General features: G+C 32.9%; 1 protein-coding gene across 5 annotated transcripts in view; it reads left to right on the forward strand.

The window, feature by feature from the left end:
• The window catches only part of XRCC4 (X-ray repair cross complementing 4), a 263,958-nt gene that overhangs the window by 115,206 nt on the left and 133,883 nt on the right, over positions 1–14,869 (forward strand). For all 5 annotated transcript variants that reach the window (XR_016392716.1, XM_022593363.2, XM_022593335.3 and 2 more), the window contains exons 4-6: positions 1,402–1,568; positions 8,781–8,933; positions 9,823–9,929. Coding sequence is in view for 4 of the 5 variants with exons in the window: in XM_022593363.2 (XP_022449071.1) it covers positions 1,402–1,568; positions 8,781–8,933; positions 9,823–9,929 (427 nt within the window). In the remaining variant the exon portion in view is untranslated. The remainder of the gene's footprint in view (positions 1–1,401; positions 1,569–8,780; positions 8,934–9,822; positions 9,930–14,869) is intronic.

Raw genomic sequence — 14,869 nt, forward strand, 5'->3', positions numbered from 1 at the left:
TTAAATATTTCTCAATCTGTATGTAACATATTTATAGAAATACTCCTTTACAAGAAAGACACTTTAGAAATATTCCTATTAGTGAGTGCCATAATAGAAATTACTGATCCAGGAGACAAACAACAACACAAAACCAAAAAAACCCTTTTGTACTCTCAATTTTGCCACCTACTTAATCTTTAAAATCTCTCTTCAGAATTATGTGTAGGTTCTGAACCTAATTCTTCCTCTTACTTGTTTGTTTAGCATACTCATTTATGTCAGGAAACAGTGTAACAGGATAGTATAGTAGGATCTTGATTTTATTCCTTCAATATATTAGATAACTACTCTGAACCTCACTTTACTAATCTATAAAATGGATATAATAGTTCCATTTTGGTGATGATTAGATTAATTTGTATTTGTGCTATGCTTGAGTTATACTTCAATTGTAAGGTATGGTGGCTATATAATTATAATTGTCATTTAAAAGCTTATTTTAGTTACAATAATTCTAATTTTAATAGTAAGGATATTATAGTTATTAGTAAATCATTGTGTTTCAGTATCTTTATCTACCAAATGAGGAGAGCCTGTGTTCCTTTCAGAATTCCTTAACTATAATAAAATTTTATTACACTGTTTTATTTTGTAGTGCCCTCTAACAGAGGAATTAAGATATTTTTATGTCTTATCTTTATGCAAAAGTACTCAAGTTTGACATGTGACATTATTATTTATAATTTATAGTAATAAATTGTTGGTTTTTGATAAACCTGGTAACAGTCATTACTCCTTTATCTGTTTTGTAAAACCCTATATTTTTCTTAGGTATTACAAAAATTTTTCTCTTTCTTCACAGGTAGCTTCTGTCAGTTATTTGATTTTACCATCAGTACTAACAGAAACTAGAGTTAAGAATCTTCATGTAGGCACTTCCCTGGCAGTCCAGTGGTTAAGACTCTGCACTTCCACTGCAGGGGGCACGGGTTTGATCCCTGGTCAGGGAACTAAGATCCTGCATGCATGCCACATGGCCAAAAAAAAAAAAAAAAAAGAGTCTTCATTTATAATTTCTTTCCTTATTCTGAGCATAGTGACTTAAATTAGGTAGTAGCAAACAGATGGTAGTATGCTTATATGGTATTTATGTTGTTTTCTTTTCTGCTAGGAGGTGGGAGAATGACTTACCACTTAAAAAGAATTATTCTTAGGTTATATGTTGATTTATCTGATAAGCTTTAGTAAGAAAGTAGGAAGTTGCCCAGTAATTTTGTTCATTGTATTTGTATCTGGTAAATGAGTTATATTTAAATCTTAAACTTTTTTCCGCTCAGAAGAAAATATGTGTATTTAAAACTGGGCCACTCAATCTTGATATTCTCCCCCAAAGCTAATCATGTTTTCCTTTCATCCTAGTTCAGACTTGGTTCCTTCAACCTAGAGAAAGTTGCAAACCCAGCTGAGGTCATTAGAGAACTTATTTGTCGTTGCCTGGACACCATTGCAGAAAACCAAGCCAAAAATGAGCACCTACAGAAAGAAAATGAAAGGCTTCTGAGAGACTGGAATGATGTCCAAGGACGGTGTGTGCATAATGTGCTTGTATCATAAAAACACTAAGCTCTTTATATCATTGTAGCTATAAGTTAATGATTTATACCTTTATAATATATGTAGACTAGCATATATTTAAAATGAAATCTGTCATTAATTATACCTTTACTTAATGTGATTAAACTAAATTATTGGTCATTATTGTACATTATATGAGTACATTAACACTTTTAGGTCCTTAGTATTTGGTGGCCCCGGCAAACTAATAACAATAAGGAGTAATTGGACAATGAGAATCAGAACCCATTAATATTAATCAAAGTTTAGGAAGTTGATGTTTATAAGGATTAATTGACTTCAAATTATAAGATTAATAATGAATAAAAAAGACATGAAATATAAATAAGCATAGTTGATTCCTTATTTGGAATCTTTTTATGAATGGCATCTATTTCAGGTGAAGTTTGTGTTTTGGTTCCTAATAAAGACTTATTTTTGCTGATTGATTGAAAATTCATACTATCAGCATTTTAAAAAGAAGTAATTGTTACTACCGGATAAGACATTGAAAAGCCTTTATTTTCCTGATTTTGCTCCTTATCTTTTAAACGATGAAGAAGAAAGTGACCTATCTTCTCAATTATGCATTTTTCTCAACTATATCATAATCGAGGCTGGTCCAGGCTGTAGCCTGTATTACTCTATTATGTAAAAGATGTTTGAAGGAAATAAAATATATGTTGTGAATATTTGTATCTCTATAAAGATATATTAATATAATATGCATGCATTTGTATATATATACATTGCAGCATTTGAATAATTATGTAGAATATATAAAATAATAATTATTATTATTACATCCAGTATGTAAAGTAGATTTTTTATCTTTCATTCAAACCAGTTGCTCTAAAACATAAGAACATTTATCCAATTTAGGGTCTTTTTAGGGCACTCACTAAGATTGTTCTTTATGGACATTAGTAAGTATATGGGGGAGTGCATGAAAAACGTGAAGGGTTTTTTCATCATCAATATATGTATGTGAAAATGAGGTTGACTAGAGGATATTGTTTCTATACATTTACTTATATTTATTAATTAATGTAAAGCATCAACTTAACACCTATCACCTAAAACTTGGTTCTATTTGGCTCTCATTTATTATATTAATAAAATATCTTGTTTTCTTTTAGTTCTGAATTAATTTTTATCTCCAATTATATAAAGGAATTAGACCAAATCAAAACTATATAAATGTTAGGAAACCATACAGAAAAATAATTTAATGTTTCTCTTTAACTTTCTCTTTAAAATTCATGTTCCTATGAATTAATACCAAATATTTGTTCTAGAAAGCATGTTTTGGGGCTCATATCAGTAGTTTGGGTGTGTTTTTCTATTTTATATACAAAATAAATCAAATGAAATGAGACGTACCCTGGTCGTGATAAGCCATTATATTAAAAACTCAAAATACCCTCAGGATGATCGGAAATTTGATTCACAAATTGCCCACAAAAATGCAGACTGGGTACTTGGTACTTGAGCAAATTGCTTTAAAATGTCTGCAAGAGGTTGAAAGAGGTATTATCTCATCAGTATTCAACACCGCTGCCATAGGATGGAAAGCAGCAGGGAACAAAGATGAGACAGTGGAGACAAATATACCTTGTGCTGTAAAACAGCGTATGAGGGTATATATAATATGTGCCCCACGGATGCTTGATTTGCTATTTCAGAATTACCCAGAAAATTCTTTTGTGTTATTGTGGCAAAAAGTTACCTATTTGATCAAAAGCATAGCCATGTAGCTTATCACCAGTCTTATTATGCTCCAGCTATTCTTTTTTTTTTTTGTAAGTACTGGATCACATATCTTCTTCAGGAATTGAAGATGTGTGCCCTTGGAGTGGCCCTTCAAACAGAGGAAACAAAGTCCACTCCAGAGAATTCTCGGCTCTTGGTTGTATTCTAGTTGTTGGATTAGTAGATTTATCTATTTTCCAAATTTGGTTTTCTTTCCTATCACAGAGAAAGTGGCCATTTTAAAGAGCTGTAAATACACCTTGGTCATGGCCAAGCAGTATTTCCTGAAGTGTTCCCTCTCCAGAGCCTTAGTACACTGGGAAATGAGCAAAGGATTTACAGCTCCTGCTTCCATAAGGCAGTAGTACTGATCAAGAGTCTTTAGAGAGATTAGAAGTAGGATACAAACATACTGAGTTAGGTAACTGACCACATAGATAGTAGAGTTGAGGTCTTCTCATTAGGCCTGGTCACAGTTCAGTTTCCTGTGCTGCTTCTGATTAGTCTTATATCAGTGTCCATTCATGATCCAATCATTTCTTCCTTATCGTTTTTCAAGACTATGTGTGCCTGGGAGAGTGGGGGTGTGGGTCACAAAATAGGTGCTGAGAATTCCCTTAGAAGCTATGGTAGATAGGTCTGAAATATATTTAATACACAATAGGATATTATATGAGCAAAAAGCAATCATATACATGGTGCTTATACCATGGAAAATGTTTATGATGTGTTGAGGCAAAATGTGAATTTCCAAAAATATGAAGAGTATCTCATTTTTTTTTGTAAAATATGTCTTCAGATAGAGAGTATCTAGAAAGAGAAAATTAAATGATAATAGTGTGTGTCTGGAATTGTGAATTAAATTTTCCTTTACTTCTTGGGAGTACTTTTTGCATATATTTTTGTATTTAAATATGTATCATTATTATAATCAGAGCCAAATCTAAAGCTGTTTCCATTTGGGATGACAGTGGAGAATAAATAAGGTTTGAGTAAGGAGTGAGGAATTACAGTAAGAGTAAAAAAATGAGCTTTAACGTGTAGACTTTTAACATATATATTTGCTGTTATTCTTTTATTTGCTATTTAATAATTGCAGTCTTAGCTCCATTTTAAACAAGTGACATTACTGGATTAATTTAATTCTGTATAGTTTAGATAAAGGAGAAGACATTAGAAATATTGTATGTAAATCCTTAGGTCATTAGCTATATTTATTTCACTGGTTTTTCCTATTTAGTTTCAAATAACAACTCTCAAGTTCCACGTTACTGAATAGGTCTTTTGTTTGCACTCAGACATCAAGTTAGAAACTCTCTAGCTTTACTCTGAGTTATAGTTATTAAACCTATAATTGAAGGCAGTTTTCAGCATTTTGAATTGGGTTGACACTCATGGAATCATTAGGATAGAAGAGACCTTGAAAGCTCTTCTACTTCATCTCTCTGCCTTCAAGCTAGGATCACATTATAGCCAGATGAATTTAGTCCAATTTTTAAAGACCTCAAGAGATATCTTCAACTCCCGTTGGTAGCCCATTACATTGTTTAAGAACAGTCACAGGCAGAAAATTCTTCCTTCCATCTATTGGTAATCTGAGTCCTTCATGGTGTACTGAAGGCCATTTCCTCTTGTTCTGTCATCAGAAAGGATGAGGAACAGCTGTTTACCATCTTCTTCAGTTCTTAGAGGCTTATTAAATCTCTTTACCACTGCTTGCTTTTCCATTTCTTTTTAGCATTCTTTGTCCTCTGAACTCTGTGTAGATTTTCTTTTGCTGCACAACCCTGACCTGGATATAAATTTGATCAGAGCTGTAAATACAAGGATTACTGCACTGTTTCTAAGTACCACGTGTTCACATTTACATATCTATTGTTTTATTTTGGGTTATCATTTACTCTTTTATTTTGGATGTTATTTCTCCATGAAATTACCTTGTTTCTGCTCTCATTTTTGTTGTTTTTTTTGACATTTATTCTTAAATTCTTTGTTTTCCCATCCAGAAGTATTTTATTTGAATATTCAGTGTTTTCCATATTTAGTTTTTACTCTTTTAGTTTTTTTTTTTTTTTTTTTTAAGTACTATCCTTTGGTCTGAGTTCCTAGATACCTCAGTCCAAGGCTGCTAATTAAACTTTATTGTTCTGTTGTCCCAGTCACTGTTAAAAGGATAAAGCATCATTAGGCCTTTCCTGTTTGATGTTATTTATGGTTTCATCAGGTTTGAGCTTTGCTTTGGAGATGATCCTTGGACTAGCTGTGGCCTGATCTGGTTGTATGTGAGTTCTCCTTTAGTATTGCTAAACTTAGCAATGAATCCCGTATGTCTCACTTACTAATACCTGTTCAGTTCTTGACGTGGAGGGTTGGCAGGAGGCAAGTATCAATAATATGGAAGGCATAGTAACATCATAATGCTGTAAGGGAGGAATGGCATTACAAATGTGATGGGAGGATGGTATGTACCTGTTAGTTGCTGAATATTAAATAAAAAGATAGAGTTCTCTGAATTTGTTAATCATTAATAATAAAAGTAAATTCATATCCTGAAACTATTTACAATAATACTATTTCCTAGCCAACCCCCACTCCCCAGCTTTGTCTAGGAAGTGTTATTTAGTTTAATGATTAGAGGTTTGGTTGTAACAAAATCCTAAAGCTTTGCTAAAACCAAGCAAGGTTAACTCACAGAATGCCATGCATTCTACTGAGTTTGCTTTCCTATCACAGAAATGTTGTTACCTTTGACAATGTAGCCGTGACACTATCTATTTAGATTAATAATATTCTTTAGACAAAAAAGATATATTTCATTTTGATATCTATTTCTAATTCATGAGTTATACCAAATGTTAATTTTAATAAAGGTTTGGAAATTTGCTTGATAGTTGATAAGTACACATAATCTTTCAATCAAGAATTATTGAAGTGATTTATAGGGAAATTAAATATGCCTTTAAATCAGATAAGTTACTAATTGGTTACTATAGTTATGGATTTACATATTGAATTATTATACAAGATTTTTATTGTAAATTTTTATAACTGATTTTTACTTTGTATATGTTTAAAGTATTTTATTATTGTACACTCAGGTGTATGTTCTAGTTATCTTTTTTTTTTTTTTTTTTTGCGGTACGCGGGCCTCTCACTGCCGTGGCCTCTCCCGCCGCGGAGCACAGGCTCCGGACACACAGGCCCAGCGGCCACGGCCCACGGGCCCAGCCGCTCCGCGGCATGCGGGATCCTTCCGGACCGGGGCACGAACCTTCGTCCCCTGCATCGGCAGGCGGACTCTCAACCACTGCGTCACCAGGGAAGCCCTCTAGTTATCTTTTAAACTTGTGTTACATTGGAAAATAGTACAAGAAAATAAGAATATAATGTTAACAAACACTTTGCATCTGAAATATAAATCCAGTAACATATCCCAGCTTAAAATAAGCCATCAATATTGGCAGCTTCTCCTCAACTTTGGCTCTATTTTTTTCCCCACACCTTTTGGAGTACTTCTTTCTCAGAGAGCTTTGCTTGATGATAGAGGTACTGCTATATTAATATTTATCACAGGTTTTTTTGCAAGTGGATAAACAATTTTTTAAATTAAAGTTAAGCCTGTATAAAATGTTCATCAAGTACAGATGAGTATAAAATTAAAAATCCTCTATCCTTAGCCTACCCTTGGAGGTAATTAATTTTTAGAATTTTTATTTTCATTCTTTTGGTGATTTGCTACATATACTTATTCACTCTACTTCTTAATGTTCTGAAATTTAAGATTTACTTGTGTGCTCCCTGCTATAAGATGAGGAATTTTGATCACTTCCCCTGGTCTTGTTTTTCTCCCCTGACCCACATCCCAGGTTTCATTTTAATTTTACTTTCATGCATCTTTTGGTCACATTTATTTATTTTTAAATCCATTAGTCTTTTAGGCAATGTAATTGATTCCCTCTTTACAAAACATAAGCATTAAGCATCCCTACGCTCTTTCATTTATTTTCTTCCTTTCTATTCCTAAACTCTTTTAGCTGTACCATTATGTGCATCACTTAAATATCACAATTTTTTAGAAGCTTGAAGAAGATGAAAAATATTACTGTTACAATAGTGAATAGCTATTAAAGGAGTGAAAAATATAATATTCAGAATCACTGGTTTTACATTTCTTCATAAGATGTCCATATTAACTTGCCCACTTCATTCATTTATCTGATAAATAGCTATTCAACATCTGTTGAATGCCAAACACTATGCTAGGCACAGAGGATAAAGCAGCCAATAAAACGTACATGCTCTCTGCCCTTACGGAGTTCACAGCCTTGGCAATGACTACTATAAGACTGCTGTAATTGGTCCCAGAAAATATAATGCCCTATGTTCCCTTTCATCCCATGAGAGGCCCTAATTCTTTGCATTTCTAGCTAGGTGGTCTCTTGAAAGTATAAGGACATGTATATCAAATTTTGACATTTTTGTTTCTATTTCACTGAAAAATATATATAGTTAAATAATATATATAATGAAAATACTAGAATACCTGTATAGAACAACAAGTATAATTAACAGTATGGTAAAAAGAAAACCAGGCAGAGCTAAACTCCTTTTAAAAGAATATATTACATGAAATAATTTATATTTGAATCTTTAAAATAGAGGTTTATTCATGGTGTGTGTGTATGCACATATCAAGTATATACAACCTCTGCTAGTTTGCCTTCTTTATTTTATATATATCTGAGAGATTAAAATTAGTACAGTCTCTTGTTAGCTCATTTGAACATTGTGGGAAGAATTATAAATGACAGAGAATTTTATGTTTTGTCTTACATATCTAAAATTTAAAATATATAGTGTTTCACATTTGCTGTTTCATTAATCTCCTTGGAAATTTCAAGTTGGATAAATATATGTATGTGTGTGTGTGTGTTTGCTGGGTTATAAGATACAACTGGGTATGTCATGTTCCTGTTGTGGAGCAGTTCATAATCTATTTGGGGAGAACTGATTAAGTAAATCACTTAATCACAAAACAAGATCATGGTTGCTATTATAGTAATATTAACAAAGTACAAGAAACATAGGCTATAGTTACTCTTGTTTGAAATTTCTCCCACAAATATGTGCTTTTGGAAATAAACCATAGATGTGAATAAGTTGTTACATTTAGGCATTTAGATGTTTTAAAAGCTTTTTTGCTGTCAGTTTCCAATTTCTATCCTTTTCTCAGTATGTAAACTACAAACGCTAATGAACAATAAGTTCTAATTATTTGTTTACCTATATAAAACTTTAAATCAATGAAAACATGTTTAAATGGTTTTAATTGTATTCTTCTTGAAAAATTTTCTTGAAATTGTCTTCAGTATTAGATTGAATAATGCTAAAACAACCTGCATGATTTATTTACTTGTTTGTTTATATTTTAGATTTGAAAAATGTGTGAGTGCTAAGGAAGCTTTGGAGACTGATCTTTATAAACGGTTCATTCTGGTGCTGAATGAGAAGAAAGCAAAGATCAGAAGCTTAAATAAATTGTTAAATGAAGTTCAAGAACTGGAAAAGAACATCGAGCATAAAAGGTATTTTGACCTTTCTGTTTTGGGATGGCAGATGCAGACATTTTAGTGCAATTTCTTCCCAAACTTAATGAAAGTTAGATGCCAACTTTTTAGTAATATGAGATCATTTGATAGTCTGGGGTTGGATGCTCTGGTTGTTAGATGCAGTGGACTGGAGAATACTCAACATGATCTCTCCATGCCTGCCCAACTGTCACACCTAGACTTAAATCATAAAACTGGCATGAGATTTACCTAAATAATATTAGTTTAATTCTTAGGCATCACTAAGAAATATATTAATTAAAAGCTTTCATCTTCTGCAGAACCATAGAGTTGGGCACACATTTGTGATCTCGATGTCTAAGCAATGCTTAATTTTAGAATCAAGTGACTCTAAGTGTGAATATGTACTTGATTTTTAAGGAAGAATCATAGGTGACTTATGACTGTGGTATGGCTTGGACAATCCTTAAACTCTCTGTGCCTTACTTGGATATCTTCATAATAAGAATAAAGGTACCCATCTCAGAGTTTTGGGGAGACCAAATGAAAGGCAGAACTGCTTTGAGATCAGTAAAATACTGATTACTCTGTGACCCACAGAAGGTAATTTAGAAGAATAGTACTGTGATTTGATAGATAAATAATAAATGATAATAAACTGACTCAAGAATTAATTATAGTGAGCACTAAACCACATTTATATAAGGTAAAAGAGAAACTTGTTCTTAAGAGAGTTAACATATAGTCTTTAAAGTGCTTTCATCTTAATTATATATATTTCAATATATATTTGTTTAATTATAATGTTTTTCCAGGGATATTTTCTATAATTACTTACTGGTGAATTTGATACCTAGCCAGGAATGAACCAATGATTTATAAGTCTGCCTCTCTCTGTTTCTAGGGAAACTCCAACATGTTCTGAAATGACTACTGACAGAGATGCAATCTATGATGAAAGTACTGATGAGGAAAGTGAAATCCCACCTAATCCCTCTGTGTTAAGTCCAGGTAAAGTAAATACATTTATTTCCTTTGTTGAACATCTCACTTGGGCTTATTATTTATTACTTATGATAATAAACCTTAAAGAAAAATGTTCTAAAAATAATTTTTTCTACACACATTCTTTAGGGTTTTTAGTCTAAAACCTCAACTACTTAATGTTAAAAATTAATATTTATTATGAAATCCAGCAACTCGTTGGCAACAACAAAACAAGCAAGCATGCACATGTATATACATACACACACACATGTACATCAAGGTATACTATTCCTCATTAAACAAAGTTGCATAAACGATAAGCAAGATATGTCTTCACGTCAAATATGTACCAGGAACTCTTCTGTGCAGTAGAGAGCAAAACACAAAAATTTCCTCTTTCGTGGAGTTTAAATTCTAGCCAGGGAAACAGACAATAACAAGATGAGTAAATTAAAGTATGTTAGTGATAAATGCTGAGGAGCAAAATAAACCAGGGAAGGATGATAAAAAATGTCAGGGTGGGAATAGGGATGAGGGTTGTGATTTTAGCTAAGGCACCAGAAAAGTCCTTGGTGAAAAGGTGTAAGTCTACCTGTGGGAAAGCAGAAAAAGCAGTTAAGTACAAATGCCCTGATGTGGAAGTTTGCCTGATGTGTTCAAGCAATAGCATGGAGAGCAGTATGCATAAAGTGGAAAGATGAAGATAGGGAGTATTAGGAGATGAGGTCAAAGAGGCCAGATAATGTATAAGGTCTTCTAGGCCATTGTATGGATTTCAGTTTTCAATTTGAGTGATACTGGAAACTGTTACAGAATTTTAACTAGTCAAGTGGCATGATGTGATTTAAGTTTTAACAGGATTAATCTGTTGTGTTGAGAATATAGGATGATAAGTGCAGAAGATAGACAGAAAGCTAGTTCAACAGTGAGTGAAGGATGAGATGGCCTTAGACGAGAGTGAAAGTAGTGAAGGTGGTAAACAAAGTGCAGATTCTAGAAATGTTTAGAGGCAGCAGGATTTGCTGATGAAGCGGGTATGGGTCATCAGAGAAAGACAGTGGTGATGGTAAGCTTTTTGGAATGAACTGTTGAAAGATGCAGTTGACTTAGCAAGGTGGGGGAGACTGCGAGGGGAAGGGCTGGAACTCAGTTTTGGAAACATTAATTCTGAGATATTGAGTAGAGAGATGGATATACAAATTGGGACTTTGGGGGAGGGCTCCTGCTGACAAATAAGATGGTATTTAGAGCTGGCTGAGATCTCAAGGGAGTTTGAGAAGACCGAAAAGAGCAGTGGTCCAGGGACTCAGCCCTGATACACTTGAGTGCGCAGAGGTTAGGAAGATGAGGAGACCAACGCAGAAGACTAAGGGAGCAGCAAATATTGTAGGTGTGGTATCCTGAAAGCCAAGTCGACAAAGTGTTTCGAGAAGGAGACTGTGATCAGCTGAGTTGAATGCTGCACATTGGTCAAGGAAGATGAGGATGAGCACTGACTGCTGTATTTAGCAATATAAATGTTATTGGGGCTCTTAATAAAACATTTTCAGTGGAATGGTGGGGAATAGAATAGGAGCCTCAAAAGGAATGAGAAGAGAGAATTGGAGAAGAGATAGCAAATATAAGCAATGCTTTTAACAAGTTTTACTGTAAAAAAAAGAAAAGGAAAGACCCAGGTCAAGAGCTCGATGGGGAAGTGAGGTCAAGAGGGTTTTTTTTTCTCTTAGATGAGAGAAATACTGCCATGTTTGCATACTGATGGGAGTATATAAGGAGAGAGAGAAAAAAATGTCCAGGCAGTAGACAGAGGTAAGAATTGCTAGAATACTGTCTCTAAGTAGATAAGATGGGATCAGATGCACAAACGGCAGGATTCATTTAGCTAGGAGCATGGGCACTTCCCCTAATGACAGGAAAGAAGGTAGAATAAATGAACAAAGACACAGGAAAGTGTCTAATTACATTCATGGAAACGTTCTGTTGTTGATTAAATTAGTTGATTGATTAATCTGATTCTAATTAGATTTGAATTGGGTCAGTCATACACAGACTCTCATTTTGTACATGAGAGTAAAATTTCATTTGGAGGCTATGCTTGGTTTACATTTGTGGCCCATTTAAAATGAAATCCTTTTTTAAAATAATCAGATGTAATTGAAAGCTCACAAAGAAAGAGAATCTGTACTCTTTCCAATTTGAACATTCTGAATTTTTATTAAACACAATGGCCTTTGATTTTGTTCCCTATTCAGAGTATCTCACGAAACTTTGATGTAGATGAAAATTATTTTTGAAGAGAAAGTATACGGTTAAACATGGGTATATGAGAATGGGGTCCTTTATGTGTTGTCTCTTTTAAGCAAAGCTTTACGTTATAATTGTACTCTTTTAAATTTGGCAAAATTTCTCTTCAAAAATGTTTAAGTCATTGCGTATTTTTTCTATATTTTACATGGAATTTTTTCTTTAACTCATATCTAGTTCACAACATATTTGACCATAGGTCTCTGATTCTATTTTTTTTGCATTTAACTTGCTTTTGGCAAGTTTTCTATGTCAAGAATTAAGAGCATTTTTATTAGAAGTTTTAACTATTCTTTTCTCTCTGCTTCAGCAAGAAGTGTTCATGAAACTGGTTTGCTAAAGGAAAAAAAAGTGAATCTTAGATCTAAAATGCTTAATTTTGCATTAAGCACTAGATTCCATAGATCTGAGGAAAAATATATGTTAAACAACAAAATCAGCCTCATAATTTAGCAGATTCCATAATCTATTCTTTTATGGTGACAAAATATATTCTTAGTCCATGAGATTTTTTTTTTTTAATCACAGTTTAGTCTTTTGGTATTTTATATATTACTACTATGTGTTTGGGGTATAGCAGTGAGAATTGCTTCCTTACTCTGCTGTCTTGACAATAACTTCTTAGAGCACAAGTAAATACATGAATTTATTTTAGATACTGTGGGTTCATGTGTGCTTTCTGTACAATAAAAACTAGAGGAAAACAAATCGATGGGATTTAATACATTTATCTTTCAGAAAGCCATTTCTTTAAATGGCTAGATCTGTAACTTGATAATAATTTTTATTATATAAATATATTTTCATCATTAATTATTAAAATCACCAGATTTCCTCATAAGTTGTTTACATTATTACCTCATTCCTGCATGATGAAGAGGTTTAGTGAGCCCAGAATCATTTAGTGGTTCCACAATATTCATTCAAGTAAAAGATTTGAATGAATATTGTGGAACCAGTAAACAATTTTTATGCATATACCCAGAAGTAGGGAAGGGATATTGTAGTTTGTAGGAAACTGATAGGTAACATTTTTTATGAATAAGCAATCTGTTTTATTACTTTTTTCCTCCAAAGTTTTTAAATTTCCCTCATCGTTAGGATTGTTGAGGAAATAACTAATGACAAGTAGTTCAATCCAATAAGTGACATCATGTTCATATGTACTACACCATATTTAAAGGTTTAAGAAAAACCTTTAAAGTATTCACTAACAGTTTATTAGCTAAAAGTAGATCTCTGAAGTATTCTAAAACTTGAACATCACAGTCGATACCACCCCGCGACTACATTTTATGTTATTCTCTAGTAAGATTTGCTTTCTCTATGTCTTAATTTCCAGAATTTCTAGAGAGGTAGCACTTGTTTTACAGACTTTATTTCCTAAACTGTGACTGAATACTAAAGCCCTAGAGTTCATAGATATTCACTTTGTTTCAGATTAAGATTATGATAGATAAACTAGTTGCTGTGTTCCCTATTTATAGCTCAATTCCTGGATTACAAAGGAGGATGGGTCACTTTCATTCTCATCTAGTTGGTATTAACTCCTTGTGGCTTTAAGGATTTCCTGGTTAGTCTGGACTCCTCCTACCTCCAAAGTTGTTTTTGTTTTTTAATTCAATGGAAACATATTGGGTTATTATAGATATTATTAAACAACCTTCTCTACAGGAAATCCTCTGTTTCTTTAGTTACAATTCAAGGTAATACCTGAGGTCCATCGCTGTGGAGAAACTTCAAGTTGAGCTAGGTCCACTGAATAACAGAACCTCACCAAAATATACAGAGATATAAGTGTAATTGGTATAGCATTTTAGTGACAAAAGGCCACTAAGCAGCAGTGCATGCAAGTGGCCTTTCATTTGCCCCAACAATAGCTGATCTAACCTAAGAAATAACTTAGGGTTATGCAGATTTTTGTATTGTTTCATAACCATTTTGATACTGCAATAAAAGTAGAATTATGTGAAAACAATTTTTAAATTTATATGAATGTTCTAAGAATTTTGGCAATTATTACAAAGCACTCCTTAGTCTTAACAGAATTCAAAATGCATGTGAATATTTAGGGAAAAATTGGGTTTATTTTATAGAAATAGTATCTTTATGTGAAGCATTTTGAAAAGATATGGTTAATTGGCTCCTACTTAGCCACCACAAGAGGACTTATTTTAACGTGTCATTAATTATTTTTAATATTATTTAAAATTATTTTAATGAATAACCAGTATTTTAAAATTATAGTTATTTCTATTAGAAGTTGACAAATTTATAACATTTAGAGAACAATTAAATCAGCCTTACCAAAAGTTCAAATAAGAAATATACTTATTCTAGAATGTTTTAGCCTTCTTAGCTTCATATTAAAGGTGCACAACCACTAAAAACTGATAAAATAAGCTTTCTTACCACTTTTCTGCATAATTATTAGCCCGAGATTTAGCACATTAGTTTAATTAGTCCTCCTTCTTAACCAACAGGAAGGTCCCTGTATAACTGCTATCAGTAATTCAGGCTTCTCTTAGTTGGTAGGCTTCCTGAAAGGAAGGGTAATTATAGAATAGCCTTTTTGAATATAAATGAATGGCCATGTCAAACAGTTGATGAATACTGATATAGTAGCTTTTAAAAATAGAACAGAATCCAAAATTTCAAAG

Source organism: Delphinapterus leucas, chromosome 3 (genome assembly GCF_059928025.1).
Source record: "Delphinapterus leucas isolate spDelLeu-1000000601 "Yukka" chromosome 3, BTC_Dleu_Yukka2, whole genome shotgun sequence".
Taxonomy (NCBI): domain Eukaryota; kingdom Metazoa; phylum Chordata; class Mammalia; order Artiodactyla; family Monodontidae; genus Delphinapterus; species Delphinapterus leucas.